Source organism: Halictus rubicundus, chromosome 10 (genome assembly GCF_050948215.1).
Source record: "Halictus rubicundus isolate RS-2024b chromosome 10, iyHalRubi1_principal, whole genome shotgun sequence".
NCBI lineage: Eukaryota > Metazoa > Arthropoda > Insecta > Hymenoptera > Halictidae > Halictus > Halictus rubicundus.
Window position 1 is genome coordinate 9,288,697 of NC_135158.1, and position 27,927 is coordinate 9,316,623.

General features: G+C 40.8%; 1 protein-coding gene across 2 annotated transcripts in view; it reads right to left on the bottom strand.

Annotated features, from left to right (window-relative positions):
* Positions 1-10,055: 10,055 nt before the first annotated feature.
* Positions 10,056-27,927, bottom strand: part of LOC143358249 (U-scoloptoxin(05)-Sm1a) — a 115,443-nt gene continuing 97,571 nt past the window's right edge. Inside the window, exons 3-5 of one of the 2 annotated variants that reach the window (XR_013082937.1) lie at positions 23,447-23,504; positions 16,402-16,605; positions 10,056-10,366 (exon numbers count right to left, since the gene is read on the bottom strand). Coding sequence is in view for 1 of the 2 variants with exons in the window: in XM_076795238.1 (XP_076651353.1) it covers positions 16,469-16,605; positions 23,447-23,504 (195 nt within the window). In the remaining variant the exon portion in view is untranslated. Of the gene's footprint in view, positions 16,606-23,446; positions 23,505-27,927 lie in introns of both variants that reach the window. The other variant, XM_076795238.1, reaches the window with a different exon arrangement.

A 27,927-nucleotide genomic window follows, 5' to 3' on the forward strand; every position in this document is an offset into this window, starting at 1 on the left:
ATAAATTGACAATTCTTTACACCAAATGCAAATCATAATTCGCCTCGGTTGGTAACAAAAGGGGTTGAACTATATCAACAAGGGTGAAATAAATGATAAGCAAATGAATGACTGTGAAACCCTGTAAATCACGGTTGATATGAAACCGGAAAAGAACGTCCTTTGAATATGCTTCACGCCTCGCCGACCGGTTAATCAGTGGGCGGAGGAATCATATATCCTCATTAGCCGAAACAGGCTGCTTAATGGCGACTTAACGAAGATTAATTAGGCACGCGATCAGACACCGTGCGCTACCGCTACGAAGAATTTCCGGCCGGAACAACGAGGATTACGAGCTCCTCTTGCCCAGAACGAGGGCTTCGGAAGGATCAAGCCTCTGAGACGATTCCCAGCGGAGTCCTTGCTCGGGCCCGACGCCGGAATTTTAATCACTTAACAACGAACATCCTTCTTTTCATCTGTTTTCGTATTCCGACGAGGTTTCTTTGATCGTTTGGTTCTTGTAATGACCGGAGGGCTGCGTGGGAGAGGACAATTGCGAAGTTGTTCTCCTTACGCGAGCAGGAACTCTGATCTTTTTAATGGGGGACGATCTGGTCATAATAATTATTTGATCCTGCTGCTGGCTGATCGTGACGTGCCTTCAGAAGTGCGACCGTGCGTAATTTAGTTTTGGAGAACCTCAGAAACATTTTAAAATGCCTCATTTCCAGACTGCGGATCTTTATGCGAAATAAAAATGTTTTGCATCGATTGTGCTAAGCAGGAGCTAAGCGAAAATGAATTTAATAACAGTGTTCTTGGATTCTTCTAAACATTTACTGTTTCGTGTTTCACTCAGTCAATTGTTGACACATTGCCAATTTATTAGAACTGTCTAAAGAGCAAAATAAATAGTTTACGGGTCGTACTTTTCGAAAATGATGCAAGCTGTTTTATATTATATTTTTATTATTTTTTTAAAAAGTCAAATATTTTGTATAAAATTAAGAAAATGTTCAAAAAGTTGTTCGTAAGGTATATTTATTTTATCTTTCATAGAATCATATTATATTCTTGATGCTTTCTCAAACTTAATACTGTTCTATGTAGATACGGATTTAATACATTTAATAATTGTTTCTATGAAATAAAAAAGTAAATAGTAAAATAAATCAAGGAGCAGGGTTCGCAAAAATTTGAAAGTGAGTGGTGGCGTAATCTGACGCCACCACTCGCAGCTTCCCCTGTCAGTTTTTCAAATTGCGAATCTCAGGGTATAAAATAAATTCTTAGAAACTCGGCATCCATAATACCAAAAGTGTTATTGGAAAAGTATAGTAAAAGGATAGAGATTGTTCGTATCTGCGACTTTTAGACTGCTCCTTTCGGTTTTAGGAGGTATAAATCTTCGAAAGACGTTTTCAACCAGCTTGGGATAGGTCGGGCACTATATAGGATTTGCAACCATAAAAACCACCACGGTGACCTACCTCTTGCTCGGGTTTCAAGTATAAATCCTTTTTCGCAAGTTGGGAAGTTCGTGATAGTGATGGGAACACACGGGAAGATAATAAGTGACAGGGGAACGTGGAACTATAGTGTAGCAAGTAATTACATTTAATTATAATTATATGTATATTTCTATTTAATTATACTGATCTTTTGTAAAATTAGCAAAATATCTTATTCTTAAGACAGCAATTAGAATAAAATAAAACTGTCTATACTTTATTTTAACACACTTCAGTCTAAAGAAAATATAGTTTGATCACTGTAGAAACTACTTTTACAAATTCTATTGCTACAGTTTGCTTGCAAATATTTGCTAAAGTCCATTAATTTAAAATCTCAAATATAATAATAAAGAAATGTAGAAATCTCTTTTGCAGTAAATTACGTAACTCGGGAGACGTTCATGGAAGTATCGAATAAAAGCTCAATATGTCTTCATTAACGATGCCTTTATTTATTCATTCTCGGAGGAAGATCGAGGTTATTTTTTTTCTTCGATCTCTCGTGTACATCACGTCGATTTATTTCCCTGCACGGTTCGTATAAGTTCACGGTAGCTCCATCGTTGGGATTTATAATTGACCATTGCCCAGAGGTTGTTAATTGTTGACGACACTTATTAAAGAATCGGTACGCTCTGTGAGATCGTTTGTGACAACAGAGCGTACAAATTCTAAAATAAATAACGTAACACAGCTGGTTCCCACGGGGGATCTTTGGCCTTGCTCCAAACACGTCGATCCTTGTGTAACACGTAGATGAATCTGCTACAAAAACACCATTCAAATAACAAAATACACACAGGGCGCGCCATTTAATTCTATCGGGTGAAACGCTCCCTACGAATGCGGGTCACGTTTATTTTCCTCCCGGCGGTAAACCATTAAAAATAATTGAACGATTTACGTGATTTTATATGGCACACCCTGTATAACATAAATATTCAGAGAACAGCTCGTACAATTTTTATAGAATCGTTTCGCTGATTGAACGATTCATTAACTCGGAAAACTATTATTACAAATTACTCGCCGTCGCGTGCACGTTATATCGAATAGCTTAGTAATTCTATTTCGTTAATGAACTGACACATTCATTAAATATGAAATTATACGGTACCAACGATCTACTATAAATATTGTTATTTATAATAGAGAAGGTGGTTTTCTCTTGACTTCATTTCCATTTATTCATGAAGCAAGTATCGTTTTTCCTAGCTGTAATTAAAGACTGTGGACGAAGAGAACAATAAACATTGTCAAGAAGTAGTCATACAGGCACTAAAATTGTATTCACAAAACATGTCAATATTTAACGTTTGTACGTCCTTCAGTGTGAGAATTCGTTTTCGTTTTCTCGCTCGTAAAACATTTGATTTCTTTCTGTTTGTGTTTAGAAAGATTCAATTCCCGCTGTACCAATATTTCTAAAAATAAAAACAAGGAAGGTCCCTATTGAAAAATGTGAGAAATGTCTGCAGTAAAATGGCTGTTATTAATTAGCCGTGGAATGGTTCCGAATCGCGCAATTTTCCTGGGACATTTACGCTCGCTGTTCGGTCCCATTCGCGAAAAAGAGATTATCGGTGGCAGTTTCAACGGGTGTTTAACTAATTTTCACGGTGTCTTGTCACTCTGTCCGCCAGTGTATTAATCTCGACGAAATTAATGAGGCAGAAGCAAGCGCGCGCGTCGCCCCATTCCGAACCGATCCGACCGCAGAGCCACTTTGTCATTCGAGCGTCAGCATGGCCGCTGAAATTGCGAATTCCACGAATGTCTCTCGATACAGGCGTCGCTCAGACCTTCCGCGAGCCGGGTATCACTGCGAAAAACAACAACCGAGCCGAGGAATGACCGTCGCATGATTTCGCAATTGAACGCCGGAATACTCGCGTTCGCGAGATGACCCAGTTAGGCGAACTGACTAAGATCGTGTATCTCCGTTCGACTTAAATCGAGACTCTACTGTAGTTCCTCGAACCGATGAAAGAATAATGTTATCCATATACGACAAGATTGGAAATTTTATGCATGCGTGACAAAAATGAGTACAGTGAATTCTCGATATATGTCGTGTATCGTCTAGGAGACATACCCGAGGCGTGTTATGTTTGCACTCCTCGGCGTCCGAGGCCTCTCGAGCTTCGTAGACTTTCACGGGGTATACCCCGCGATAGAGGGGATAATTCCGCGACGTTTATCATCCAGACCTTGGCGACATATATAGAGAAATCACTGTAAATCACTGTAGTGTCTGTGACGTAATAAAATGAGAAGGAATAAACGCCTGTGCATTCTGTTTCGTGCAGTTGACTTGAACAATTTTTATTAAAAATGTAACCGCTTGCGTTGTATTTCCAAATCGAACAGGAAAAATGTCGAAATTGTACACCACTTTTGAGCGTTCGGTGAGAAACGCGAGATTCGAAATTGCGGAAACTCGCGGCCGAGGGGAGAAAAAAAAAGAAAGGAAGGAGCGGAAGAAGCGTGGCGTGAGAATCGTGACCGAATTCGTTTCATGTCGGCGCGATCAATCAGCGTCGCGGCGCTCGTTCCGCCTCTTGAAAAATGCAATTTAACCGCGATCGTAAATAATCGTCGCGGCGGCGCGTGACGGGAACGTATCGCCGGTGACCGGCTCGCTTGGATCGCTAATTGATGAATCCGCTAATTTGGCCCGCGATCATCGTCGCCTGAACACAGTGAACGTCTGCATAATTAGCCGGCCGTTTGATGATCATTTATGCGCCGCGATTCAAACACACGCTCCGATAGTGGAATCGAATGATGGATTGATACAATTTATGTTTAACTGGCATCCCATGCCACCGGGAAAATAATGTTTCCGATTGTGAGAAACTTTAATTATTAAATGGATGGATCGACGTAATAATCCTTCATGTGTCACAGAATATTAATCGCATTTCGCTTCGATTCGAAATTACTGTGGCTTTCAGAATGACAATCTTTTTCTGGGCCTGTTTCGACACTGTACTACGCATTCCTCCTAATTGTAGACCCATAATTATTGTGTGACGATTACTTTAGTAGAGTTGTACAGTAGATTTGAGATTTTGCTCAATTTTGTCCATTGTTCATTGTCTCTTCGTGATTTTTCACATTATTGTAACTTTTTAAACACACTTTATTGATCTTGATACAAACGATTTCGAATTTGCATGTTTAAACATTTCAAGTACTTTAACAAATTCTATAACAGCAGCTTTATATGCAGATCAACTTGTAAGTTATCATACTGATGAATCTTTTAGAAAAGTCTGTAGAAGAGTATTCAATTAATTTTTTCTTTATTTTTTTTTTTTTTGGTTTTCTATTGGCAGATTTCACTAAATTAGATGTCAACTATCAAAAGAAAGCAGAAATTTTTATTTTGTCTCAGAGTTGATTTGAGTTAATGTGACGTTCGAAAATGATTTCTCTAGCGTTCACATTTATGCTCGTAATTTTGAACTTTCCAAAATCTAGTACATTTAAATTCTAGTTTTTTTTTTCAACTCCATATCAAGAGTTCGTATTACGGTCTTTATTATTGCGTCTGTGTGTGTCTAATATAAATGTACAACTCGTCATACATATATGATTCTGCTTACGTGACTAAACAATATAATATAGTATAATATAATATATTATAATATAATTTAATATAATATAGTATAGTATATATGTATATATAATATATATTTTTTTTCGCTCGGTCCTCTCGGTTTAAGTAATCATCAATTAATCGTTAATCCTAAAGTTAATGCGTGTTTCCACTTCTTTTCCTCGTTTGCTTGAATTTCGTGCGATCCTGGCGTAAAACGATACATTTTATGTATAATAATATTTATTATGTATATATATATATAACATCTCTTTCTCTCTTTTTTATTCAAACATTTTCGCATTTTCTCAAACGCAGGCACACGGAATACATTGTCAAACACTCTCCGACATTCGAAGTCATATTTAACAACGACTGGGAACTTCGACACCTAAATCAGAAATATCTTCAAAGAATTATGCGATTTGCCGAGTGAGAAGTTGTGACGTTTTATTAATTTAAGATGCAGCATTATATCGTCAAAGTCAAATTTCAGAGAACACATTAATGCTACGTGTCCACTTTATGGTATCCTCGACATTATATCCAGAGTTGACCTAACTCAACCCCTTGTCAAATATTATTAAGTATATTTGTCAAATGTTATTAAGTACATTTGTCAAATATTATTAAGTATATTTGTCAAACTCCATAATATTTGTTTTTCCCATTCTGAAGATCTAGTTGTCAATCTCAAGTGGAGACGCAGCATAAGGGCAGATTTCGTTAACATCTCTCAAGTGAACACACAGCGCAGGGAAACATTTAATTTCGCGCGAGATTCAAATGTTCCTCGATCTTCCGCACGATTCGATTCGAAAAACTCGATGTTCTCGCTCGGTGACCAGCGCAATTAAATTCTCTCGCGTCGTTCATCGTGAAAAAGAAACGGGGGACGAGGACCGTCGTGAATTCGGTCGATAATTTTTCCTTTCACCTTCGACCATACTTTCTCTTTGCACGGTGTCGCGAATTCCGTGGCGAAAAGTTAAAATTTCGGACTTCCGAGTTTCGGAAAAAGGAAGAATGACCTAACAGTGAATAAATTATGAACGCGCGAAACAGGCGATCACAGAGCGTTTTAATCCCAAGGCTTACGCTGCGTGGCCACTTGAGAGACAATGACGAGCGCCAGTTCGAAACTGTTCGTTTCAGAGCGTGGTCTCGGTTTTATTTTCGAGAATAGAGGCACGGACCGCTGAATAGAAAGTGGTCGAAGAATTCCTTTCACGCTGCGTGTACACGTAAGAGAGTTTTACTCTCGAGGACAGAGAGAGAGAGAGAGAGAGGGAGAGAGAGAGAGAGAGAGAGAGAGAGAACGGTCGAATGGGGAGGCCTCGGCATTAAAATTCTCGAGATACTCGTTGCCCGGGGAATGAAAACTCGAAAGAGGAATCGAAGAGTGTTCCTCTCGTCGACATCTCGACGCCTCGAACGGTGTCGAAATTTCAGCTCGCGCTTATACCACGCGACTTTGTCCTCTCTCTTTCGCCCCCTCTCGTCGGCTCTCGTTTGAAATTTCCCCCCTTTCTCTCTCTCTCTCTCTCTCACTCTTCATTTTTTCTCCCGTTTACCCCGGCCTTCTCTCATCACCAGGTTTCGGTCAGCGTCATTCGCTCGACTCATTCATTCGCTCTCATTCAACCGAACTGCAATCGCATCTCGTTCCACCGTGACCATTCGCTCTTTCTCTCTTTCACGAACGTGAAGGATAACGAGTTTACGAAGAATAGGAGAGCTGACTATGTAAAATATTCCTTGATCAGCGACGAGGCCGAGCACTGCTTTTTTCCCCACAGAAACGTTATTCTCCCTACTTGCCGGAGTCCCAAATCATTATTTTGTAGTTCGAACTTTTTCCCGAAATCGTGGAGTTCTTCATGGAAAAAGTTCTGTTGTAGAAAATAATTTTGCGAAGAATCGTAATGTACATCTTAACGAAAAATTCAACCTGGAAAGAATTGAAATTCCTTTTTAGGAGGAATTATATTTTATTTATATTTTTTAAGCATAGGTGACAGGCACGTTTTCAAATTTTGAATGAAAATGTTCATTGTCAATGTTCCAGCTTTGTGTTTGCTTTCCTGGACGAGTTGGAAACGAAACGAATTTTGGGGATTCGAGATAATTGCATGAATAGTGCAAGGACGACCCAGAAAAGATTTCACAGGTCCGATTGCCTCCCGCCAGGTGTTTTAGCACGGCAGAGGAACGGAATTGCTTTTAGAGCGATAATCGTACATCACAGCTCACGACGGAATACTTGATCTAACTCTAGATTCCTAATTACCGGATTGCGAATCCTTATGCAGGCACGAATTAACCTGCACAAACCAAAGCGAAAAAATCTCATCCCACGACAAAGGTCTCTGCAAAACATTTTAAACACATTATTAAACTGTAACTAGGTTCTCTTTTTACAAAATCGTTTCCAAACAGACTGAAAACGCTTTCTCTCATATTTACAAGTGACAACAGACCAACATTAATAAATCGCAATATTTTCTGAGTCATCCTATGACATTACAAAGCGGATTTCTTCCTGTGGGAAGTCGGCCTCGTCGATCTCAACAGTCGATCACTCGAAAGCGAAGCTGCAGGCACGCGCAGGAGGTGAACGGAAGCTCTGTTGTCAACTATGAAGCCCGATCATTTTCTCTCTCTCTCTCTCTCTCTCTCAGATCGGTATGCGGGAAGAAAAGAAAGGCAATATTCGTTTTATTAATTTTTTTGTTTAGACTTTGAACGTTTTTAATACCTATCGAAATAGTGCACGAAGCGAATGTAAAATGTACGCTGGCTAGTCTCTTTGCCTATTTATCCCTTCTTCAGGGATTTCATTTCATTTCACGCGAACGGAGAGTAAATACCGGCCCTCGACGAGCTCGCCCTTTACGGTTTCGTTAGTTGTTCCGCGGCGGAAGCTTAATTAGGAGGTTGATCGTCGGAACGATCTGATAATCGGCCCGTCTTTTTCGCAATCATTTCTCATCGTTTGTTCTTTTTCTCGTTAGAATATAGTGAAACAATATCGCCTAGAATTCTCTCGGATTTAGGGTATCGAAAAGAAACGTCGATATCAGCGATCTTCTGACTGCATCTTACATTTTTGTAGTCAGAGTAATTAAAGTGGCGGTGAGTGTTCCGCTAGTCTGTCAGCTTTTCTCGTTCGGGGCGCGGGATGTTCAAATTTTTTACATAGTTTCCGATGCGGAACGATTCGAGGCAGTTGCGATCGAGCTTCGAGATTTTTATGAATTTTTCCGGCTTCTGTCGAGATTTATTTCAGAATTCGCTTCCTGCGGATTTTTGGTATTCGATCGTCCTTCAGCCAGGATCCGCGACGATCCTTGGTGGATAGGATTGCAGAGCTCCAGTCGGCGCATTTCTGTTACTCTCACTTCGCGATATAAAAATACATGGATAAAACGTAAGCTTGTCGAGGCGATCCACGAGGATCCTGGCTTGGATCGCGATCGACATGGAATTTTTTGATTACTTAGAGAAACGCCTGGAAATTCATGGAAGTTAATCGTGAAGAATTTGTGGGAGGACGCTTATTGATTGAATTTTTGCCACTTGTTTTTTTTTTAAATTTGTTCACTTTTTCATATTAATTGCAGCAGTGTGTGGTACCTGTCAAAAACCGCTGAAACTCGCACACCTTTACACATGTATAACTTTTGAACTATCTCCTAGGATTGAAACTTGGATTTTCAGCATTTTTTCGCCAAAATCTATAGGATTACATAAAAAAAAAAAGAAAAAGAAAAATTTCTGGTTTCCTGAGGCGAAGTTAAGCCTAGAATTCTGCCAATGGACACTATCAAATAGCCTAAACTTCAACAGCGACGGAGTTTTAGTGTCATATGGCGAATTACCAACAATAAAAATTGTCCTAATGTGTAAATCTTCAACACTAATAATGTTATATAACGCAATTTTAACGTTGTCATACAGCCGAATTCCATCAGCAGAAATGCATCAGAATTTCAACAGTAAAAATGGTCGTACTATAAACATCCATATATGGTAAAATCTCCAGTACAGACGCGAAACAAATGTAGTACAGTAATGCAACAAATCCAGTCCAATAATGTAACAAATTTTCCAACAAGCAGGTACCATCACACGGCCAGAATTTCCCCCATAAATTTCCCGTGACATCGCAAATTGCAACTCGTCGCGGTATCAATTACACCGTGACGAAGCCGTCCGTTTCAATCAACGTCCCACGAATTCTTCGACTCTCGTCCCGTCACGAAATCTTTCTGCAGGGATCTTCGATCCCCTAATCGCCCCGCCATCAGAAAACAAATTTCCCTCGGCCCGAGTGGGCTCATCGATCAAACGTCCCCGCGACGACGGACCGTCGACGGTGACGATGACGAACTATCATCCCCTAACCAGACGTATCTCGACGAATCATTGTCCTCCACTTTTGTTATCCTGCTCCTTCCGTCAGCTCGCGATTAACACACTGTTAACCGGATGCAATCAGATGCGCAAACGAAAGGTACCAATATTTGTTGTTAACACTAAACGGCCCCGAGCACTGCAATAGCTGATAAAAATTAAAGTTAGATATTTCGCAATGTTCGTGATACTATTTCCAATGAAGGAAGCTTTGTAATTTCGATAGTTTTAAAATTAAAAATTTGGGACCGGTCGTTCAACCGGCAGTGGAACTTCCAATCGGACGCCAATCGGTGTCCCCGGTCTACAATGCGTTAACACCTGGCTCGAATCGTTCCCTCGGCAGGTAACGACGACGTGTTTCGAACAGCTGAACTGTCCGTGACGGGAAACAGATTTTAGGTTCGATAGTATTTTTAATCGCTAGACCTCGAGAGCTAACTTTAGATAAATTATCTTCGCCTAATCTCAAAGAACAGGTATATAATCCGCTAGTATCTCTCGTACGCTACCGTCGCATCAGTGATTAGGTAGTGTTTTCTTTTTTTTTTTGTTTTAATTACTCCCTACTTGTGAATATCGCTGCTCGCTTATCGGCTAGGATGAATCGTTTTCGTTCTCCTTCTCCTTCTTTTTCTTCTTCTTTATTTCTTTTTTTTGTGTGTTTTGTGTCCTCTCTATTTTTCCGTTTGCCTTTACCATTTTGTTTACTCGTCGCATCGCTACTGAAATCGTTTTAGGAATTGTTCTCGCTGAGGGGCGATCGATCGACCGATTGCTGGTTAGCCTGAGAAGAGAATGGCGCGTTCGTGTTTCGTCCCGAAAAAGCTTCGATCGCGTGCGAAACCTAGAAAAATCACAGATCAACAATCTGCCTTGTCTGCTGCGTTAATCGTCGCCTGAAAAAAGGTTAAGGGGAGTTCACAAGAGAAACGTGGAAATCTCGGTGAGACCAATGACGATCGCGTGCGTGCTAGACCGGAAAAGCTCCTACGGTCGACTCACGCGAACCACTCGTGATAATTGACTCATACGAATTACCAGTCGCGATAATTGACTAGCAACAGCTACACCGGAAGGGAAACGAATTTACATCGATCGGTTTCAGGAGTCCGATTTTTTCTTCTTTCTTCTTTTTTTTTTTTTGGTTTTCTTGACGCGTTCACCGCCGGGTTTGTACACTTTGAAACCACGCGGTGGCTGGAACACAATCAGTTGGCGTTGATACAGTTTTTGTCATACTTCTAACACGACAGATTCCGTAACTGTTCGCTCAACTATGGCTTTGCGAGTCGTAACAGTTCACTGAGTTCAGTTCGTAACAGTTAAGCATCTCTTCTCGTCGGAAATAAATTCTGCATTTTCAGGAAACCCTCGAAATATATTTCTTAAGGTCTAATAAATTTAAATCGAATGTAATAGAACAAAGCCAGTAAATTTATTCAGTGAAATCGTTATTTTACATCGCCCGACTGCGGATCTTCATGCGAAATGAAAATGTCCTTCTCTCAATAATATTAAGTATTTTTAATTCGTAAAATTCGGAGTAATTGGAAGGTTAAAACTATTCTCGACTACAAGGTACGCACATCGTATGCGTGTTCGTATGTGCACTTGCATCTTGAAGGAATTTTTCATAGGAATTATACGATTTCGCGACGGAAAGAAGTTTTTAACTGTCCAACAAAGTTCCATAAAACTCGAGTCTTCAAACGGGGTAAGAAACACAATTTTACAATTCCAGACACTGGATTTTATAACGTCAAAAGTTCCGATTTTACGACCTCGGATCGTAAAGTTGACGATTAACTAATTTCAGAGCAGGCATTAAAATCTTCTGATTTCACTTCGGATTTTCTTTTTACCGTTCGTAGTCCTGGGGTCTTCGATTTGTAGACTGAGGCAAGAACATTTGCCTCGTAAGAAAATTAAGAAGTAAGAAACGATTCGAATTGCAGTACTGAATGTTTTATTGATTCGCTATTTGTTTCTGGATAGATCATCGACATTCCCTTAATATCCGAGAAGCCACCTCTGAAAAGAATGTTTCTCCTCGAGTATGTAGAAGGTAATGCACAAAACGTTTTATGTCATTCGAAATATTCTTGTACTGATTGTTAGTCAATCCTTTGCGTTGGATTACATTTTTATACTAGAACCTTAAAAATTTCTTTCAGGTCGTACAGGCTGCGACCGAATAACAGATCAATCGACTGGGATATGATTTCCAGCAAAAAAGCAACAAAGAAGTGCAGAATAAAATTTGTATTATTCGAAGCTCAGTCTGCAAGATAATCGAGTCCGAATGTGCGGTACGTGGACGTGCAATTGCTTATCGCGTCGTAGCCACAATTGCATCTCGTGCACAGTGGACATTCAAACTGGATTATTTTAAAAATTCAGCCTCGAACGAAGAAATTCCATTTCATATTTCTTTCTCATTTATTCACAAAGAATTACCTCCCGCGCGCTTGACGATATTAATCCTCGCCGCTACACCTTGTAGAACATTTTCAGCCGTCGATACAGGTCGCTGGAAATGAATTCAAAAACCTGTACACACTTCGAACCGTGATTTCAACAATATACCGAGCAACACCGACAGTGAACGCGTTCAAGTCGAGAAAGAAAGCTGGAACGGGCACAACCCCACCCGCACAATCTCTATGTCTCAGTTATACAGTGTCGATAAGGCTACTTCTCAAGCGGTTACAGTAATAATGTAATAATAATCGACAAACTCTCTCTCCGCTCGTCGTTTACACTCTACTCTGTGTATGTATACTCGGTGATTCTTTTTTTTTTCAGTTAGTTCGTAATGTTTAATGTTTAATAGTAATGGTAATAATAGTAATAGTAGCAATATAATAATAATAATAATAATAACAATAATAATAATAATCATTATAATAATAATAATTAACGTTATCATTATTATTATCCTCACTGTTCCATTTTTTTTTGTTTGTTACTTCATCATTTTCTTTTGTTTAAACTGTTATCTGTATGTAGGTTACATATATCCGCACGATTCCTTTGATTCATTCTGTCGAGAGAATATCCTCTATCCTCCCTTTTCTTTCACGATCTAACTGCTTTTTTTTGTCTGTACTATATACCATTCCTTTGTCCCGAATTTCTGAACGGTGTTTCTTACGATCTAGAAAAAGATGTCGGCACGACCGCGAACGACCGTGGCATCGGGGACCCGTCCGACGCGTTCGCCTCGCCTGTTATCGCGGTTCGTTGATAACGATTGTGGTCCGATTGTTTCCACGTCGGCGTTCACTTGCTTCGCGGACCCGTGGGTCGACAGTTGTCGCGGTCTTCTCTCTCCCTCTCTCTCTCTCTCTCTCACTCTCTCTCCCTCTCACTCTCTCGCCCACCCCCGCACTCGGGTTTTGTTGCTCCCGGTCTCGGACGATCCCTTTGTCCGTCTCCGTTCGGACGAACGATAAATTGTTCCGAAGTAGTTTCGCGTTTCCGGTCACCACGGATCGCCGAGGAGCTCGACTTGGACTCACGGAGTTTCCCGACGACGAAAACATGGATGGCATAACGCTTTAACCTTCGCACTGCCTCGTTCGCTGTGCTGGTCTGTCTGCATTTTTGGGAGTCAACGTGGGTCAGCTTACTTTGATAGTGAACGCTCTGCGATAGGCGGAGTACATCTGTCTATTACGAAGCCGGTTTCTCCAATGAATTTGAACCGTTGACTAGGAACAAACAGTCCTATCTAAGTTCGATACAAATTGTATCGAATGTAAAAGAAGTGTAAAAGTAGACTGCGGATCATTATGCAAGATTGTCCGCATTTGTTACACAGGAGTCGTTTGAAAACGTTTTCTTTTCTGTAATAATTTTACCAGGTCGGAGGTAATACATTGTCCGCCCTGCATCGAATGATGAAACGACAATGTACATTTTTAAGAACATTACAGCGAACGATGTTCCAGGCTTATACATTCGGCAGGAGAATGTTAAAGCGTTCCGAAACGATCGATTATGTCTAAGGAGCAGGAAGTAATTACAGACGAATGAAAAACACGAATTTCAGCTCCTCCTCAACGCACCCAGCCTGACTTCAAACACCAGACGTGCCACTCGAATCTCAGACGAACTTTTTCTTGTTAATTTGCAGATAAACCGAACAGCTCCGCAGGGAAAATTGCACTGGTTTAATGAGAGGTGTAAAAAGTTTCTTACGAGATCGAAGATACAGGAGAATGGAAATTTTATAATGACAGTCGGGGGAACGGGGAAACTTCCTTGTAGGAGAGAAAATAAGGGAATCGGTGTTCAAAGAGATAGAGAGCTTGATGGCGGAAACGGTAACAGGAGGAGAGAGAATGGAAGTCTGATTACAGGGTAACTAGAGAAGAGTAGGTATATCGGGAAGAAGGAAAAAAGAAGAAGGGGGTAGAAATCTTATTAAAAAGAGAGCCGAGGAAACGGATAAAACGAATCGCATCGGGAGAAAGAAGCAGAAGCGGCGAAATGTATGAAAGAGGCATCGTATCGAGAATCCGGAGAGCTTTTTAATAAAAACATCCTCGCCGAAACAAAAAATGTAAACGAACGCCCCCTAAAGAAAGGAAAAAGGGAGACTGAGTAAGGGTGTACTCGTAAAAACGTTTCATGAAGAGGAAATAAGGAATGCGCTGGTAATTCGAGGATTTTTCAAAACGAAATTAAAACTCGAGAAAAGTAAGAAATCCAAGCATTCTAACAGAGAAGGATTACTTTCAACGCGACGGAGAGAAATTGACCTACCCAGTGAGAAATAATATTTTCAAAGAAAATAATAAGATGAAAATATTCTCGGCCAGGATACCTTCGTACGCTCGAGAATAGTTGCACAAAAGATAACGCCCATTTTTCCTTTAAGTTTCAAGCCTTGTATCAATAACAAAATTTTGTACGATATGCAATGATATTGCACATTACAGTCTCAATGCACGTTTTTATGCCTTGAATTTGAATTAATAAATCACCCAGGAATATGAAAAATTTCGTTAGAAATAAAGACATTTTAAGAAGAGATTGAAAATGAGTACCCGGATACCCGATTATTGACATAACGAATTATGTGTCCTCTATAGCGTCGTATTTTAAAGAAACAGATTTAACAACAGAGACAGAAAGAAGTCGATCGTTTTACAGTATGTGAAAATAGTAAAATTTCACCCTGGGGTTACGAGCAGAATAATGAAAATAATATTTTAAAAACAAAGCAAGGTATTTTTGCAGAAACAAATCCAGATTCCGCAGCGAGAATAGTCGAAGAAAAAAGAAGAAGAAATGAAGCTGTAAAAAGGAAGAGATGAGGAAGTTTGCGAGGTATCGCGCAATCACGATACAGTTCGCAAAGGATTTTATTGGCCCCGGCGCGTGACCAGAGAGCTTCCATGCTCGCAGGATCCTCCCGACCCTTCCTTTAGGATTCCTTTTTTCTTCCCGGTCGTTACATTATCGCGGGAATAAAACGGGAAGGACAAACACGGAGGAGGATCGCGGCTGTTTCCGTCTAAATTGAATCCGGACGGGAAGCTGACCGATAGAAATTCGCCGAGGAAGAAAGGCAATATGGCGACCGAGCAGACGCTCTCTCTCTCCGTGAAAAATTATTCCCTCGATAACCGGAGATATTAAAAACCGTGACGGCTGGAGGGTTCTGGTGATGGTCCAGCGATCCAGACGATGGGAACGTGATCGCTTTCGCGGATCGAGAACGCGAGAGAAAACCTTTTGCGCCCCGGAAAAGGGATTATTGGACAGTCTGGTCTTCTTCAGAATTGTGAGAGAAAGTTGGCAAACATTGGTCACACAAATTTCACCCGGTGAACTGGTTCGGTACTGGTTTATTGCATGTAGACTGCGAATTTTTCGCGTTTGTCGCAAAAATGACTAGAATTTGATTTCAGACACTCACATTAGTAGAAACGTTAACAAATTTTTTCACTTAAAGACGTAAGAAGAAGACACAGAAAAAATGAAAATATTGATTAAGAAAGTAGAAAGTGGATTTAAAAATTTAAACTCTGTTATTCTTAACTTTAAATCGGTCCCTATAAATCAAGAATATAATTGCCTCCTAAGGACCCGAAGGATATTAAAGCAGAGTTGAGAAGATAAAAATGGATTTAAAAGTCTCATGACTTGAACATTGCTCGAACCTATTTTTTAAACAAGTACTTATTCAAGAAACAATAGTGTAATTACTCCATAAGGACTTAAGGGTGATATGAAGTATAAATTAGGGTTGGGAAGTTGATAATGGACCCGACTTTAAAATACAGACTTCCTTTAAAGTCGTGTTCTTCGTACTACTTTGAATCTCTAAAGAAATCAGAACACAATTATGTCAAAAGGAGACCAGGAAATTCAGAAAATTAATGAAAATGAAGAAAATAGGAAAAATGGAAGCGAACTTATTAACTCAAAATTATAAACATTCCTAGAGCCTTCCTCAATTTTAAACAATCATGGAACACGCTCGTTACATACAAAATGGTGTAAGACGTGTCTGAATTTGGTGGCAAACGTGTTCAAAATTCAGAGGCTTCAGAAAGTCAGGAAGACATTCTACAAAAATCAGACTGGGTGCTTCAGGGTGCTGAAATTCGTGAAAAAAATTGCACGCGGGAAGTCTCGCGAGGAATTCGATTAGATCGTCGATCGATCATCCCCGAAGTCCGCGGCGAGCTCGTTAAAATCGTGGAAGTCGAGCGAACGGGGCTGGTTACGCGGCGAGAATCGCGATTTTCGGTGATTTTCACTGATCGACGAGCGACAACCGTCGACTCGTCAGCGTCCAGTCAGCAAGATGGCCAGGGCGATCAGGCGTGAACGTTGTTAATGTACGGTGCAACGTTCTCCGACCTTGTTCTCGCGTTAGATGGATCCCGGTGCTTCCGTTCGCGGGCTCTTCGTCGTTTCTAGCGACGTATTAGCCACGAAGGGTCCGCCCGACGAGGACAGCCGTCATCGCGACCCCGAAGAATACCACGGTGCTGCTGGACGTCAACGACGGGCCGGAGTTGCAGCCGTCTTGCTGGCAGCAGTACGTCCTCGTGCTCCAGGCCTCTGGAAAATAGATAAAGCACATCATCAGTCACCTATCCATCGCTCACATGCTGAAGAGCTAGGCTCCTATTACTTGGACTGTATAATAGATTTTTTTGAATTCGAAATTCTTAGAACTCTAGCAGGTTCCTTGAAGAGGGTCACACCAACGTACCTGCCCAAAATGCGTACAGTAATCTCTTTGTTTCTAATGATCTCTTTGTGAAGCTTGTGCCAACATATTCGTGACACTTTTCTGATTAAAATGATACCAAACACGACACCGTTTGAATCGCAGTTACTCGTTTAATCCACATATATAGTAGAACCTCGATTATCCGAACTAATCAGCGAAACATGTATGTGATCTGCTAACAGAATGATGTGACGAATATGGATTTCTTCGAATCACTTTCCATGTGAAACATGTAATAATATCAAACTTAGATATCCGTTCGGATAATCGAGGTTCTACTGAATCGTGAATCGTCGGAGCAAATGTGTTCCGAATTGTGTCGTGTTTGGGCTCGTTTTAACCAGAAGGGTGTCACGAATATGTTGACAAGCGTTTCATACAAAAATCATTGAAAACGAAAAAGATTTATCTATTGTCTCACTTAATTCAGACCTAATCCGATGTGGCTCCTCTCGGTTATCAAGCTTGAATGGAAGCTTAATATACAGTGTGCTAGTTCCGGGAAGAATGCTGAATATTCAGAGTGTATAAAAATGTATGGTTTCATCTTGGAAATTATACAGAATAAACAAACAGTGGGAAGTGTGTGTTATTCGGTGCAGCTGTGTAGAGGTTGCTCGGAGATTACTTCGATTCGAGGCAGATTTGCCTTTCCCCAGGCAAATGGTCGAGCGAAAAAAGAGGAGGAGGAGGAGAAACCTGATCCGGGGACAATCGATGCCTAGCTGGCTCTCGATTCGAGTCGGACGAGGTCTCCCGCGAGTTTCTCCGTTCGAGGAACAAGAGAAACAAAAGGAGGACCCGACCGGCTCTCTCTCTCAATCAATCGTCACGCGACCCCGCTCTCCTATCGTACTTCTGTGCGGAAAGTCAAGAGGCTGCTAATCCGGAAAACCTAACAGAGAAGAGAGTCCGGGACGAGGACTCGTCTTCTATCTTCCTTGGCCGTCGAGAAGGAACGTCGAATTCGGTATTCGAGCGGATTAGAGTCGGCGGACGAACATGATCGAGCACTGATTGCGTCCTGTACACATCTTCTCTCTCTGTCTCTCTTTCTCCCTGGTTTTTTTGGTGAAAAAGAAGAGGTGGAACTCGACGATTCGATCCGGTCCGAACTGTGTCACGGAACCGGATAACGTTACTAATTTCTATTCAATTTACAGGACCGGCGCGGCGACTGCTGCCGCTGATGAAAAACTGCTGGGTTTTGGAAATTAATCGGGAGCGTAGATCGACGCTTTTTTACCAGCGGAAAATTAAATTTTGCGTGTTCTACTTAGCGCAACACCGTGGACCGAGCGTGTTGTGGTTTATTTGTTAAATGTTAGGTGTGAACCAAAGTTTTTACTGGAGGTTGAGTTGGAAGTTCATGTTGTTTAACAGGGTTTTAGTTGTGATTTAATAGAAAACGTTCACAGTTTTAGTAGAAGGCGTGAAACGCTTACAAACTTGAGGTGAGCATTTAAATTTGAAGCTCTTTTCTGGAGGAATTTAGTCTAATTTTGGTGTTGGATTTAACAGTAGATTTTAATGTTATTTGGCAGGGTTTCAATTGCGTTTGAACGGAAAATTTTCGCACATCTGGTAGAACCACCACGATATACAAGACACAATCCAAATGTTACACGAGCTCGAAACCCAGCACAGATTTATTGCAAGCTATCCGTATACCGAACCCTGACCGACCACAACTTCACTCTTCATGTAATTAAGAATTAACGTCGACGCAATTTATATCCCTGAGAAACTCGAATTTATGCTTCAACTCTCTCTGATCTAAGATAGATTAGAGCTGCGGTTAAGTATAAATTTAAGCTGTTCTAGAGCATGTTTCTGTGCACGGAAGGATGCACTAGTGTAACATTCTTATATTAAACATTTTTTTGTAACGCAGTTATGTTAACTTTCTCTGTATAAATCTTTGAATCACTATCTTAAAGGGTTAATGAAAACCCCAGCTATTGAAATACTCTCCTTCGTGACTATACGAGTGCAGAAAATCAATACAAAATGGTATCCTGTTTTTACAACAAAGAATCCTAAGAATGACACAGAATAAGTTCTTGGTGATAGCGGCAATCAAAGAAATTGCAGCGGGTCGGTTCGAACGGCCGGAAAATTCATTAGGGGATGTCGTTCGGCCCGCAATTTCCCCCATTAAAATCGAGCGTCGTTAAAGGTGCCCGGTCCACGATAACCGGGCGACAATCGTGGCAGTGTGGCAAGTTAAAGGGCCCGTGAACTCGGACGCTCCTTATCAAACGGGAACGCCTCGATGCGAAACGTTCTCGCCCGTGCATAAACGACGGGGAACAGCGTCGCGACGACAGACGTGCGTAATGCGATTAAGGGGAGAGAACCAGGCGAGAGAAGCAGGGGTAGAGGGAAGGAGGAAGGGAGGGACAGGGGGTGCATGAATGGAGAATCTCTCGTCCCGGTTCCGAACTGAAAATCCGAGGAAACTTTTGTAATCCTCTCGACTCGCACAATGCAGTGTACGTGTTACCAGTCAATGTGTTAAATTTTTTCCCCTCGATTCTGTTTCCACGGATTTTCCGGTTTACATGGATTAGCGTCCGGTAAATTCTCCTTTTTTCCCCAATGGGATCTTCCTGTTTAGAATTTAATTACCGCTCCCGCCGTTCGGGTTTTACACGGTCCGATAAACGTTTCGCGTTTCAATCTGCTTTTCTCTCTCGGATTCGTTCGATCCCCGGGTTTGTGGGATACTGCGGAAGAATATAGCGGAAGCATCAGGCCGTTTGATAAGCGAGCGTTTATACTGTGTTCGCCTCTTGCTCCTCCAGCTTCGTTTTTCATCCGCCGACGACTAGAATTTGTTTTCCAACCTCGTTGCACCCTGATTTCTCACGCTCGTTTAGGCGAGACGCAAACGAGCTCGAATTTCTCATTCTTAACGAGAACGGCGATCATTCATTGCTATTACTCTAGACTCCATCTTCATTTATGGTGTTTATATACTTTTAGAATACAGGGAGACATTAAGGTCAGCGAACATGCTGATTTTATTCTATTTTTACCGTAAGGCATTCCCTGGCTGGCAATATTAATTTTTCCCTCATTTTGGTTTCTATAGGAATTTGCATTCTCGTTATTATGTATTGAATAAGATCATAATTTTAATCAGAATATTCAGACAGTTGATTTATTTAACTAGTGGGAGGTTCAATTTAGAATAAAATTGTCACTATAATATTATGGAAATTTCAATATAGTTTTAATTTTAAATGGAGATTTCAATTTGAGATAGCAATTTTATCAAGGAATTTATAAAAATATTGATCCCATAATGAATACTATTAAAAATTTTAGTATGAATCTGAATAGTTGTCTTTCGATAGTCATTATTCTAAATTTTCTGGTTCATTTATTATTTTTTTACGGTAATGATTCATTGAACACGATTGTACTACATATTTTATTATTTTTCTAAAACACTGTCTATCCTCTTAGAAATATTATAACACACTGAAAGAGGGTCTAATTTTTTATACAAAGACATTTTTGTCCTAGGATTAACAATTTATCCTGAATATTTCACGTGTATAAATATCTAGAAAAAGCTTTGAAGTCAAATTTCTTTTCAAGAAACAAGTCGAAAATTCGTGTTCTCTAAAAGAGCGAAAAACTTTCGCAAAATAAAATTGAATTTACAGCAATTTCCGGGATGTTCATTTTCAAATTTTTAACGTGACCGGAGATGTAAAAGCCGTGTGCACCTTTTCCGACAACTGCTTTTTCGACGTACGAGTCTCTATGAAAAATTCACGCCTCTCTGGAATCCAGTGGTATGAGCGCGTGTGTGGTCAGACGCTGGAATATCTGAGGTTATGACTGGCTCGCATAGCTTCTAGATTTAAGTTAGCTGTATTATAGAGTCGAGTTAAGGTGGATTACCTTCCGGCTAGCTGCACAATGGAGGATAACAGCTTTGATGGGAACGTGCAGGGAATTTCGTGATGTACGAGACGTTTATTAATTGCACCATATTGTGCGTCAATTGAATTAAAAGATCATGTTGGACACATTCATTCAGTGTCTGTACTATTAATGATCAGTGGACTCTTGATACAAAACATATATTAGAAGAATTTAAGAATGTTGTTATCAAGCTTCCATATTTTACCAGTTTAGAAAATCGTTATTTTGCATAGAAATGCACAGTCCATTAATTATTAACAATTTTTATACTTATTCATTTGCCTGCATACACCAATCGTTAACTTACTTTCCGACTCAACTGTAAGCAGAAGAACCGCGCCACTGGTCAAACAAGTGGTACAATGGATGATGCGAAGTGGTTTAAGTCAACGTCTCTTGCGACAAGCAGTAGAGACACTGCGACCGGGTAAGAAAAAGGAGGCGGAATCAAGGGATTTAATTAAGGAGGAGGGAGGAAGAAGAGGCAACTGTTCTAATTGGCCAGGTATCTTCTTTCAATGGCGCGGCTCGTACGATAATCGAGCGAGTGATGTAGAGATACGCGATAAAAAGCAAGGGATTGAATCCTCCTCGAATTTCTTTGGAGCACGGTAAGGCTGACGCAATTTTGTGAAAGGCCGGATTCCTAAAGAATCGAAGACCTCCCCTCTTCAAAGACGTCGATCCGCCAGGCCGCTTTGAAATTCGAGTTGCACGCGCGGCTACGTCGAATCGCGTACGCGCGGTTTACCGCACGAACCGCGCTGGAATTGCTTCTCTTCGAACGGTGCCCACATCGCGTAGAAATTGGAGCAGTCCCTCCTCGCTCTCTCCCTCTCTCCCTCTCTCTCTCTCTCCCACTCTCTCTCTCGCCCCTCTCGACGTCGAGTATGAAACGACTCGTGATTTTTCGCTCGGTACCTTTGACCCGACCACAGAAACCGTATCTTCTGAATGAACTCGCCGAGATTCTCCTGGATCATTCCTCTGATGATCTGAAGGATTTTTGTTTCATAAGCGAAGCCAGTTCCGACTACATCGGGGAGAACTTTTATCATTTAGAATGTTACAATACCCCGTGCTTCGGAACGAGTTAAAGCGCGACTTTGAAGCCAGAGATTTATGAGGACGGTGTAATTTCAGTGTTGCAATACTGTGGGAATAAAATGATACTGGACGTTTGACTTTAAAGTCGAGTTGATTTAATTCTTTGCTTTATAACATCGAGTTGAACTCGTGAGATTTCGAACGGAATTCATTAAACGTGTACGTTAGTAATTCCCTTGGAACAGGGATAAAGTTCAGAAGAGATGGAAATAAACTATGTTGAAAATAAAATTTCGTTCTTTTGGTGTAGCTAACTTTCGAGATGTTCCTCGTATATTAATTTAACTGCGATTGAAGGTTTGCGTACAGCTTGAACAAATACAAGAAGTTCTGAACAAATTAATTGTGAACAAATTTGTACGACACTGTAATTAATTGATAATGGGTTTTATACATTTATGATAAGAATTATAAGACGAGAAGAAGACCTGTCTAGTTATGCTCTACTTGTCTGACAAATGTCGATGCTGTATTGCTCGGCTGAACACTCAGCGACTTTATCACTAGTACGATCGCGTATTGGCGTATACCACTTGATTCTGGAGACATTGATTTGCACCACTTATTCGACAGGCGAGAATACCCTATTCTTGAACTGACTAATGCTCCATTGGTGTCTAACTGAATCGTCACAATCTATATCTACCTGAACAGTAGTGTGCACTCATAATTTTAATCCATCATTCTATTAGGTGTACAAATTAATTCGTGGCCCTCACAATCAATTAGTAGTAAAAATTACTTTAAATCTAAATCTTTCTACCCCCGAATTGAACATTCAGTTATTATTTATACGATGATGTTAACGTTCAAAAAGTGATGGAGATTGTTATCTATGTGTAGAATATATTTTGATGGTATATAAATAGTAAAAAAAAATTCACGAAGGACCACGAATTAATTTGTACTTTCATCCTTTAATTCTTATGTGTTTCTCGAACGCAAATTTTTTTCGATTATTCGAATAATAAAGTAAATGCAACTCTTATAGAATGCAATTTCATCCGCGAAAGTTGAATTTCCTTTAACAATCACGGCAAATGGATCGAATTCAATGCTGTTTTCTTGATGCCGTTCCTTGCCGATCCGATTTCCAATTTCGCCTTTCTTTCTCGACGCTTGATCCCGCGGATGCGCGAATCACTCGGAGCAGAAAATTGGCCGGAGCTCGCAATTCCGAAAATTCACTAACGCGAGCCCCATTATACGATCCCGCGAATGAATGAATCGATCCGGTAATTGCGCCGGATGATAATGCAGGCTGAAACTGTTTTTGCTCGTTGGGCAGGAGACAGAAGTTATTTCCGCTCGCGAGAACCGTTTCAAAGGACAATTTTATATGAAAGTTTAATTGCGCCCGGGGCAAGATCGTTGTCGGATTTGTTTGTCCATGCGCGTTAACAAGCGTTTCCACATGTGGGTGATGTAAGTTGACACGGTAATCAACGTCGGCTCGCTTATTAAATCGGAACGGAATGAATTGCTCTCGGAGAGCAGTGTTCTTACCCATCAAGACGGGAAACCCTTGTGCCAGCGGATCATTAGATCTTTCCCTAATGAAATATTTCACGTTTTTCCTTCTTGTAGCGGCGTTAGGGGAAGCGAATGATTACTTACCCTTTTCTACGCAATTCGGCACGCAGTCCCGCACTATCGATCCCTCGCTGACGTATTTCTGAAACAAACAAGAGGACATTGACGTGTTAGGTATGTGAAATTTTTGGGTACAAATAAATATTTAACTTTAAATTTGAATGTTTAGAAATAAATACTTAGAAATAAATAATCAGCTTGCCCTAGACTGATTCGATTTTGAGTATGTGCTGGGGAGTAGGAGGAGAGGGGGGGGGGCAAGAGTGGGGATAACAAGGATTGAGGTTGTAAAGGAAAAAGCGTATCGGACCAGATACAACGGGGAAACGATACAGAATTGGGACAAGAGTATTAAGGTTCTACCGAAAAATCAATTCCCGCCGTTCCCATCGAATTGAAACGGCGAAAGTCTTGGAAACCGGCCCCCGCCTCGCCGAGGAATGGAAGAACAATGGAAGCTCTGAAATTTGAATTTATATTGGAACCGCGGCGGCGCACTAAATTCTCGCCTTGCTCTCACTTAATCCCGCGATATTCTCGCCTCGGTTGTTTACGTATACATTAAATGCATATTCATGTCGGCAACATTTGTCGAAAAAATATGATAGCAGTCGCGAAATATTAAGGCGCCTACAGGCGATAACGAACTTGACAGACATTTACATCCTCGCGATTCCTCGGTGTCTCTTCAGACACACGTGCACATATAGAACAGTTCATGCATATAAAACACCTTCGTAAGGTGACTTCAAAAAGTATTCGAACACCGAACTTACGATTCTTTAAAAAATGTTCGATATTCAAACTGTTCCTGAAAGAGCATCGTACGACAAAATAAACGTGGACTGAATTCGACAAATTGAATCGTCTCTGAAAATAGTAGAAAAATTATTTTCGTGACTGAATCTACCATAGATCTGAAGATTGAAGAAAATGTTGTCAGTTTCTCATGTCGTATATTCTGAAAAACTTAAAAAGAAAATCAACGAAGTTTGATCACAGTTGATGGTTTAATATTTACAATGAGTCCAGGTTTATTGGATGTAACATTCGTTTTAGCGAAATTACAGCATTTCAAATATCGACAATTTTGACAAACATACAATTCTGCCGGCTGTCACTTTGTCCACTATTTCGTTCTCTGAATCTGTCATTTACATTCTGGATAATATGATTTTAATTAATTCGTGTTTCTAGAACTGCAGGGAACTAATTGAAAATTCATTTTGATAAATTGAGGTCCGTTTTTAATAGGTTCATTTCACTTACTCGGACAGGTGCCGGTTTCTTTTGCTAGCCTGACCAATTATTGATCGCTTCCATCCGTTAACTTAGGCACTGACCTGCACCACTTGTTTCAGAAAAACTGACCCTCGTTTTTCGTCTACTTAGTCGTTGACCTATTCTACCGGTTTTACTGGCGACATGTTGATACTAATCTGCACAATTTGCTTGATTTCATGTAGATATCCAGTGTTTGCCCGATTGAACGCTGACCTGTACTACTTGCCAAGTATTGATTTATATAATGATTGGACCGTGGCTGGAGAAATTAAAAAGTTTTATGAACATTTCAGGTTTATTTTTATTTGAAATCCCTTGGAAAATATAAATGTCCCTGTTCAATAAAACAAAGTTCTCGATTTACAAAAACCTTCAATTGAAACACTTTTAAAACATCCCTCTCGTATCAGGAAAAGAAAATATCCATAAAATTCCATTTATTTCACAGTTAATTGAAACTTGCTACGGTTCCACTCTCTTTGAGCTGGAAATTGGAAACATGCTCCAATCGATCGGCCAGTTAATTTTCAAAACCGCATGAACCTGAAAGGATACCCGGATAAAACCTCATGTAAAATATACCAGCTCGGTTTACCTGCGAGGCCAGCTGTAGTAACACGGTAACTATCAATCTCGGTGTTTCTCTGGAAAATATTTCGACTTCTGATAGCCGTGGCGCGCCGTTTCGCGGCGCAGGGTGGCCGTTTCCCGGTGGTTCTGTTCCCGATCGAATATCAATGAGCCCGGACGATTCAGAGTCGCGGCGATGAACTTCTTAATCGACGTCCGGTCCCGCCGCAAGCCAGATCTCCGACGGGGAAACAATGGCCGGGCGCGGCTCGAATTTACATCGAAATCGACTCCCGGAGTGCTGCATCGCTTAATTTCGGAGCCCTTTTGTGCCGTGATTCCGCGGCGTTCATTTGTCTTCATTACTCTCTCATTATGACCGAACGCTAACCTACATTACTTGCCTGTCTAGATACTGATCAATACCATTTCTCGGACTGAATAATCATCAGCCTCTACCTAATGGCGCGCCACCAAATGGCTCGTACAACTCGTCCAACGAAACACTGACCAGCCTCGCGGTCGAACCGAACAGGATCTCTAGAATATTGATCTGCGCTACTTGTCCTGATGAATAGACCGTTAAAAAAGAGCACCGGAATCGAGGAACGTGCATTCTTTGCAACGAGAGAAAAAAGGGTTAACGCTTGTCCTAAAATCTGGCATTTCTTTTTTAGGAAACCTACCGATGTATTCGTGAGCGTTCAAGGAAAATTAAAAGTGGATTTCAACACATTTCGAAAGTATATTTGGTGACTTGGAAACGTTCTACACATTGAAGATTGACTGTAACGTTAATAAACGTTGCATGAGGTTTGATTTTGGATAGTGGGCAAGTGGAATGATTCGTGCAGAACATTTCTGACCTTCGCAGATTAGCCGGTGACCCAAGTTGTTTTGCCGGTTAGGTGCTGACCTAGTGTAATTTGCGAGTGCCTGAAGATATAATTAATTCCGCGTTGCGAGCATTTGTCTTAATTATTCTCTCGTTTTAGCGACCAGTTGGTGGTGACCGTTTGCGGTGCACGCGACCGCTTCTCTGCTACATTTGCCCATGAATCGAGCAGAGCATGCTAATCTGCAAGAAATAATCTGTCTCTCTAAGATCTCGCTGGCCAGTTTCGTGAGGCACGGTAGTAGCACATTAAAACAGAGTTGTCCTTGCACAGATTTTCTCAGACACACACACACAAGATGTTTCAAAGACAATTGGAACCAGACGACACGCGGAAAGTGGTCTGGAAAGATCGGAAAACCGTCTGCAGAAAGAATTGTATTCAGTGACACAAGTAAATCAGATTGGAATCCGATATGTAGAGTAAGCGATGTGTCTAAACCAGAAAGTAGTGAGAGGACGTTATTGATCAGACGAGGAGTAGAAACTCACACATGGTGAGAAACGTACTATTAAGTTGTACATAGACAGGCACATATTACACGTTATCATTTTAATAATTAGTATAACGTTGTTCGTTCACGACAGTAGTAAAGCCATGGCAATGGTCGGACAAATACGTAAACGTGTTGATAGTCGGCCAAACTGTGTAAAATCCTGCTTTGTCAAACAAGCGGTATTGAATTTATATAGTCAGGCAGGTACCCTGGGTTTCGTGTAATTAAACAAGTAGTTTAGTCCTGTTGCCAGGCAAGTACTATGTGACTTTGTCTGGTTAAATAAATAGTATAGAACTGTGTATGATCAATCAAGTAGTGCAAACTGTGCCTGGTCAGACACGCATCACATAATTAGTGTTTTGCCTCGGGCAAGTAGAACAGGGCTGCACCTTAAAAACCGAGTAAATTATACAAAATGATTTCAGAAACAATTGCAACAAGTGTCCGTCTAATCGAGTGTATGTCTGTCCACTTTTTTTAAGTATGAAGAAGTACAGTTGAAAATGGGAAAAGCGTTTCGAAAGATTTCCCGTTCAATTATTACAGCCGGTGAGCAAACATTGTTCGTGTTTCTTTGTGGAACCATGTTTGTCCTCGAATGCTGTTTACATGATTAACAACCTGTTTACATGATTTACAAACACATGTTTATATGATTCGCGAGAACGCGACGACGCGGGCGCACAATAATGCAAAGCAAATACGTCGTTAAGTGTGCGATTCGCGTTGTCTCGTCGCATCCCGATGCTCTGAAATCTTGTTCGGTTCAGGTTCGCCGGTAATGAATAATGAAATTATCTCGAGTTCAAACGGAATAAACCGTCGTGCTGCCGCCGGCAGTATCGTCAGATGAAAATCGTTCCGTTAGGGATAAAAATGATTTCCACGGAACGCTCTCGCTGTTATAAACAATGGACGCATCGAGTCTTAAATGCTGAATAGTGCGTTTGCGTTTTGGGCACAGCCTGTATGGTGCATTACTCATACAAATAATCATATACACAGAAGTCCTTCATGCTCGACGATGGACATCTAAATCACCGCTCGACACGAGAAACGCTCATTAATATCGAATGTCACAGTAAAAATAGCCCTCCCGTGTATCGCGCGATCGAGATAAGCCCCTAATCTACACGCTTTCTAAAACCTGAATCAACCAACCGGCGAACCGTTGTTGGTCGACGCAGTTTCGTTAAATTCCCCGTTTTCGTTATTTTCCCGCACCGTTGTTGGCGTTTTTTCTCCCTTCGTTGCCG